General features: G+C 47.0%; 2 protein-coding genes across 2 annotated transcripts in view; one reads left to right on the top strand and one right to left on the bottom strand.

The window, feature by feature from the left end:
* Nucleotides 1-7,416, bottom strand: part of Tmed10 (transmembrane p24 trafficking protein 10) — a 44,483-nt gene that overhangs the window by 36,555 nt on the left and 512 nt on the right. Inside the window, exon 2 of the mRNA XM_013507144.1 lies at nt 181-190. Coding sequence (XP_013362598.1) covers nt 181-190 — 10 coding nt within the window. The remainder of the gene's footprint in view (nt 1-180; nt 191-7,416) is intronic.
* LOC102011234 (40S ribosomal protein S17-like) lies at nt 1,518-2,057 on the top strand. Its single transcript, XM_013507145.1, has one exon. It carries the CDS (start codon nt 1,621-1,623, stop codon nt 1,990-1,992), a length of 372 nt encoding a protein of 123 aa, XP_013362599.1. The 5' UTR covers nt 1,518-1,620; the 3' UTR covers nt 1,993-2,057.

The raw sequence follows: 7,416 nt of genomic DNA, 5'->3' as shown, positions 1-7,416 counted from the left end.
GAACCAGAGCATAGTACTGAGTCGACATTTGTTATGAGATGAGATGGCATGGGTGCCAGTGTGGGTGGTCAGTGTGCCCGAGCAGTGCACGGTGCCCCGTCTGTGTCTGCTCACAGAACCCAGACATCAGTGTTGGCAGGACAGAAAAAAATAAATGAATCCCTTGTGACACTTGCGCGCTGAGGTAGGTTCTGAGACATCACTGTGCCAGGCCATGTGGCAGAGAAAGAAGCAGGGGTTTTCTTAGCTTGGGCGGGCAGACGGGGAAGCCCTTTCTCACAGGGGTCATCTGAGTCCAGACCAGGAGCCTGCAAAGGTGTCAGCTGGTGGGGACTTACGGGGTGAGGAGGGAGCTGTGACCAGGAGCTCTCACATCCCATGAGGAGCCCCAGGGTGAGGATCCAGCTGCGGCTGGCTGCCCTGTATGCCACGGCTGAGGCCCCCGTTCAAGAGGAGGGCGGGACATCTTAGCTCACGCAAAGGGGGAGGAGGTGCTTACCTGTGAGCAGAACGGCCAGCACAAGGAGTTTCATCTTGAGTGAGGAGCCGAGCTGACGGGACGAGTGGCCTCCTTTCTTATAGTTAGGGCCTCCACACCTCCCAGATAAGACTGTTTGCTTTCCTCTCAGCCCACTGTGGCTTGGCCTCGCTTCTGTTGTCCGATGGATTTACCTGTGGGGGTTCCTGGAAGCGATGTCGTGGATTTGTGCTCTACACTTTTTAAACAAAGGGATTATTTCTGGAGTTTGCAGGACCTCAGAATCTTAATCCACACTCCCACCCTTTTATTTGTACTCAGCCTCGTGCTGGTTGGGGGTAGGAGGCCCTCAGTCCTGGTGATAACAGGGCACAGGGGGCCGGGAGGGAAATGATTGCTGCTCCCAGTCGTTGTCACTTGGCTGTGTCATTGGCTGGGTCTGTGTCACTGGCTTGACATCACTGACAGTCTCATCAGTCACACACCTTGCAGAGGAAGAAGCGGGTTCAGAGAGGTGGAATAACTTGCCTAGGTCACACAGCTCGCGATGGAAAGGCAGGGGCGCAAGCTGAGGTCTGACTGATTCTGCGGCACACACGTTTTATTTCTCCCCGCGTGTCAGCTTCACTTTCCTCCCCACTTTCAGGTTTGTGAGAAACCCCTGGGCTGAGGAGTTCCAAAGCTTTGGGTCTGATCCATAGAAAGAGAACTTAGCAAGACCCTCTCTCAAACTAAAAAATAAATGCCGGGGATATAGCTCAGCAGCACAGCGCCTGCCTGGCAAGTGCAAGGTCCTGAGTTCGAAAATAAAAAAAAAAAAAAAAAAAAAAAAAAAAAAGGAAAAAAAACTAAAGAGCTGCTTGTGTACCTTACTATTATCATACTAGTTTATTTAATCATATGTTGCCAGACAAACATAGTTTTATTCCATAGTTCCTTAAGAATAATTCTACTTAATAAATATGGAGCTGGGGGTGGTGGCACATGCCTATAAACCCAGCACTCAGGAGGCTGAGGGAGGAGGATCACCATGAGTTCAAGGCCAGCTTGGGCCACACAGTGAGTTCAAGACCAGCCTGAACTACATAGAGAGATCTTGTCTTGAAAAACCAAAAAGGCCTCTTTCCCCAGGACCCGCCAACATGTGCCACATTAGCACCAAGACAGTGAAGAAGGCGGCCCAGGTCATCATTGAGAAGTACTGCAGGCGCTTGGGCAACGACTTCCACACCAACAAGCTCGTGTGCAAGGAGATCGCCACCATCCCCAGGAAGAAGCTCCACAAGACACCAAGCTATGTCACACATCTGATGAAGCAGATTCAGAGAGGCCCTGTGAGGGGTATTTCTATCAAGCCGCAGGAGGAGGAGGGAGAAAGGAGAGATAGTTATGTCCCTGAGGTCTCAGCCTTGGATCAGGAAATCACTGAAGTAGATCCTGACACTAAGAAAATGCTGAAACTTTTGGACTTTGGCAGCCTAAACCTGCAGGTCACGCAGTCTACTTCGGGATGAATTTCAAAATGCCATGTGGAGCTATTTGAATCTTTTTGCTATGCTTTAATTTTTTTTTTTTTTTGTCTTTTTGAGACCGTCTCACTATGCAGTTCAGGCTGACCTTGAGCTCACTTTGTAGCCCAGGCTGGCCTCGAACTCGCAATGTTCTCCTGCCTCAGCCTCCCAAGGGCTGGGATTATAGGTGTGCGCCACCACACCCGGCTTGCTATGCTTTAATATCATCAATAAATTGGGGACAATAGAAAAAAAAGAAAAAAACCAAAAAGGGAGAAAAAAGTGGAGTAACAAAATTAGAAAATGTTCGTCTCTTAACCTTAATGAATAAGTTCACACAACAGATCAAAGATTGATGAAAAAAAAAAAGGGGGCCAGGTGTGGTGGCGTACGCCTGTAATCCCAGCACGCACTCGGGAGGCTGAGGCAGGAAGATCATTGCGAGTTCGAGACCAGCCTGGGCTACAAAGTGAGCTCAAGGCCAGCCTGAGCTGCATATCAAGACCTTGTTTCAAAAAAAATAAGATTGATGGGATGCTTTACAATGGTGGCTTCAGGGTGTTACATCTGGGTAGGCAGAAAAATTATCCTCTCCCTCAAAAATGTCCACATCCTCCTCCTCAGAACTTGTGAATATGTTACTTTACATGGCAAAGGGGCTCTGCAGATTAAGGGTCTTGAGATGGGGTTACCTTAAGGGTCTTCTAAGGGAAGATGGAGGGGGAGACTCAGAGAAGATGAGACAATGGAGAGAGAGGCGGGGATCTAAGGGAAGATGAGAGGAGACCCAGAGAAGATGAGACGATGGAGAGGGGGGCGGGGAAAAGAGCAGAGGGGAGATTAAGGTTCCCGGCTGCTGGATTTGAAGATGAGAAAGTCAGGTTGTCCAAGGCCAAAGAACCCATGTCTCTAGCAGCTGGGAAAGACAGGAAAGCGATTCTGCTCTGGAGCCCAGAGAAGGAACACAGCCCTGCTGACACCCTGATTCTAGGACTTCCAGAACTGCAAGGTGACTGTCTGCTCACCACCAAGTGCTGGGATCTGTCACTACAACATCAGGCACCAACAGACATTTGAACGTACTGACCCACCTGAGCAGCCCCGAGAGGCACGGAAAGAACCATATTCCGGCCGCGTCACATGTCACACACACACTACCAGGAAAGCTCCCTTACCAAAAAGGTAAAGTTCAACCTGATTACATCTTCATCACTTAGTTCTTATAAAGAAAATATGGAAAAAAAAAAAAAGAAAAGAAAATATGGGGACTTCACTGGTTAAATGATACAGCAAAAGAGAAACAAGACAAATCCTAAATGTGAGATATTCTTCAAAGACAATTAACTGATCTAACTGCAAGCAAAAAAAAGGGAGAGGGAACAAGTAGAGTGCTCTAGATTAAGTAGACTTGAGAGACTCAGCAAATTAACTTTAAATAGCTATTCTGAAACAAGTGGAGAAATTTTAATATGTGCTGCATATTAGATGGTGTTAAGGAATCGTTAAATTTTTTTGAGACTGGTCTTATCATCTTGCCCAGTCTGGTCTCCAACTCTTGGGCTCAAGGGATCTGCCTCAGCCTCAATTCAGTAATGCCTCACATGCTAGGCAAACACTACACAATAAACATCTGAACATGTGAGCTTCATTACCACCCTCATTTTTTTTTAAAGAGATGAGGCCTTGCCATTTTGCCCAGGTTGGCCTTGAACTCCTGGACTCAATTAATCCTCCTGCCCCAGTCTCCCAAGTAGCTAGGCCTAGAAGCACCACCACCATGCCCAGCTTCACTGCTAATATTGTGAAGGAGGATTATAGGCATGTAACACTATGGTCATGCTCACATTTTTAAAGAGATTCACGCTAATGTGTGCAGGCCTAAATATGTGACACCCGGGATTTATGTTAAATCAGTGTGACATAAAATGATTAAAAAAAAAAAAAAAAACAGACGTGGTGGTTCATACCTATAAACATAGCACTGGGGAGGTTAAGACAGGAGGATTTCAGGGGGTTGAAGGCCAGCCTGGGGTACACAGTGAGTTCAAGGCCAGCCTAAACTACTTAGTAAACCCCTATCTAAAAAAACCAAAAATAACAAAACACCACACACACACACACACACACACACACACACACACACAAAGCAACAAAGGGAAAGAAGTGACATTGAAACAAATACGGACCCCAAAACTGCTGAATCTAGTTATGAGTATAATGGCAGACTCACTATACTATTCTCTGTGACACTGAAAACAAGAGTCTAAAACAACGGAGGTGTCTAAAACAACGGAGGTGGTTGGTGATATTTAAAAACCAACAGTGTAGGCCTGGCGTGGTGGCATGTGCCTATAATCCCAGCACTGGGGAGGCTGAGGCAGGAGGATCATTGCAAGTTTGAGACCAGCCTGGGCTACAAAGTGAGCTCAAAGCTGGGTGTGGTGGCGCAGGCCTATAATCCCAGCACTCAGAAGGCTGAGGCAGGAGGATTGTTTCGAGTTCAAGATCAGCCTGGGCTACAAAGTGAGCTCAAGGCCAGCCTGAACTGCATAGCAAGACCCTGTCTCAAGAAGACAAAAAACAAAAAACAAAGTGAGCTCAAGGCCAGCCTAAACTGCATAGCAAGACCTTGTCTCAAAAAAGACAAAAAAAGAAAAACAAGAAAGTCCCCCAACAGCTTGGGCTGGGGATGTGGCTCAGCAGCACAGCACATGCCTGGCAAGGGCAAGGCCCTGGGTTCAATTCCTGGTACCAAAAAAGGAAAAAACAAAAACCAAAAACTAACAGCTTTCAAGGCTGGACTACATAGAGAGACCTTCTCTCAAAAACACAAAACAAGGGGCTGGGGATTTAGCTCAGCGGCAAAGCGCCTCCCTGGCAAACGCAAGGTCATGAGTTCGGTTCCCGGTACCGGAGAAAATCCAAAAAAATAAAAAACATTAAAAAAAACAAGCTGGGCGTGGTGGCACATGCCTGTAATCCCAGCACTTGGAAGGTTGAGGTAGGAGTATTGCAAGAGTTCAAGGCCAGTCTGAGCTACATTGTGAGTTCAAGTCAGCCTGAACTAAAAAGGAAGACCCTGTCCCCAAAAAACCAAACCAAACCAAATCAAGAGCTTTCATATCAAAATCTACATCTGACTTCACTTGAAATCAAATGTAGCCAGGTGTGGTGGCACACACCTGTAATCCCAACACTCCACAGGCTGAGGCAAGAGGATCACTGTGAGCTCCGGGCCAACCTAGGCTACCTAATCCAGTTCAAGGGCAGCCTGAATTACGTACCAAGACTCTGTCTCAAAAAGAAACAAAAACATCCAGCCCAACACATTTTTATATTACCTATTTGGCATCTGGGTTTAGGACCCTAGTATCCCAATTCAGTTGTCATATCAGATGTAGAGTGACTAAGGGATGGTAAATCGCCATGTGTAGATGCACACACTCCTACCATCTAAGTCTCCTCCATCTTCATCCAGATCTGATTGCTGCCAGGTTGCACTATAGCTCCTGTTTTCACTGAGTGCTTAGTAAAAGCAATGCAATATACTTAGCACTCTGGAAATTTATGAGCATGAAAATCATTCCTGCCTTCTGGGTACTAACAGTCTAATAAGGAAGACATATAGACATAAGTAATTACAATACAAGAGAGAAAATAAATGAGTTTAAGGCACTGTTCAGGGGTGTGCGATAATGCAAACTGGGAGGTGACAATATAGAAAGCTTCAGGAACAGATCATGCACAGCACTAGTGAGCATGTTGGGAAATTTAAATTATCAGATGAGCAATAGTGAGCCACTGAAGGGTTTTAAAGTATAAGAACAAATAAGAAAGCTGGGTGTTGTGTCACACGCCTGTAATCCCAGCACTTGGCAGGCTGAGGAAGGAGGACCACTGCAAATTCAAGGTGCCTGGGCTACAATGTGAGCTCAAGGCCAGCCTGAACCGCAGAGCAAGACCCTGTCTCAAAAATAGAAAACACACAAACAAAAAAAAAACAAATGAGAGACAGTAACACTGAAAATGAGAGCCTCTTTCATTGGTCAAATTCTTCGATTCCATAAACTACAGCCTTTGAAGAGATTGAAGCACCACTCTTAGCCAGAAATGGTGGCCCATGCTCCTAATACAAGCATCTGGGAGGCTGAGGCAGGAGTACTGCGGCATGTTTAAGGCCAGTGGGGGCTACATAGTGAGTTTAAAACCGGCTGAACTTAGTAGAAACCTTGTCTCAAAACAAACAAAATAAAAACTGAGGCTAGGCATGGTGGAGCACGCCTGTAATCCCAGCACTCGGGAGGCTGAGGCAGGAGGATCGTTGCAAGTTTGAGACCAGCCTGGGCTACAAAGCTCAAGGTCAGCCTGAATTGGATAGGGAGACCCGGTCTCAAGAAGACAAAAAACAAAAAACAAAACCAAAACACCAAGACAGAAGCACGACCCTCAAAATACTTATCTATGTCCCTAAGATTTCAGGACAAACACTTGCATAGGTAGATAGAACTGCCCTACTCAAAATGGTAAAAGCGTGGGATGGCCAGGCATAGTAGCACATGCCTATAATCCCAGCCCTTGGGAGGCTGAAGCAAGAGGACTGCCACGAGTTCATGGCCATCATGGGCTACACAGTGAGTTCAAGATTAGCCTGAACTACACAGCAAGATGCTGTCTCAAGAAAAAAACTTAAAGAAAGTATAGGTCACAAAAACTACAGTCCTTAAAGGTAGTTTACTCCAAAAACAGTGACCTATACATTTCATCTATTACCAGTACTAAATCCAAATACCTTAAATATAAGTTATGGTCTTACTTTTTAAGCTATGTTTTTACTATATCTGAAGCTCTATTTAAAAAGTAAAAATATTTCTGAAAAAGACAGTCACGCTCAATGTGAAAGAATAAAAGTTCCTAAAACACAATCAAGTCTTGATGTCAAATTATATTAACGGTTCAAAACCGGGTTAGGCCAACTTCACCGCAAAACGGGACGTACGGCACTACGGTTAGCAGCCGTCATGAGAGCACAGCTGAGACTCAGCCAAGTCCAGGCTGCGCCACACCAAAAGGAGGGCGCAGAGGTTAGGACTACTTTGTGGCCAACGACGGACTTTAATCGTCTCCAAGAACTCCACATTAAGGCGAGGGGGGGTACTCCTGCAGTCTGATGTTCCTCCACGCACTTCTCTCTTCTGTAGGCGCCTCTTGCTCTTCCCGGCCGCCTCCCCGTCGCGCCACGGAGCCGGCCGTACCTGTCTACCGCACGGCCAGCGCGGGGGCTCAGCGTCCACGCGCGTCAGGCAGCACCGGAAGTGACGAGCGCGCGCGCTGTACGGCCTTCCGGGGACCACGGGGGCGGCGGCGTTTCGTTACCTCCCCGCGCGTGTCGCGGCGTCTCACGACGCCGAGGCCCACACACCTCCACAC

Source organism: Chinchilla lanigera, unplaced genomic scaffold (assembly GCF_000276665.1).
Source record: "Chinchilla lanigera isolate Chin_1 unplaced genomic scaffold, ChiLan1.0 scaffold00122, whole genome shotgun sequence".
In the NCBI taxonomy this organism is placed as follows: Eukaryota; Metazoa; Chordata; class Mammalia; order Rodentia; family Chinchillidae; genus Chinchilla; species Chinchilla lanigera.
The sequence above is the reverse complement of the archived record's forward strand: the minus strand, read 5'-3'. Positions and strand labels throughout refer to the sequence as shown.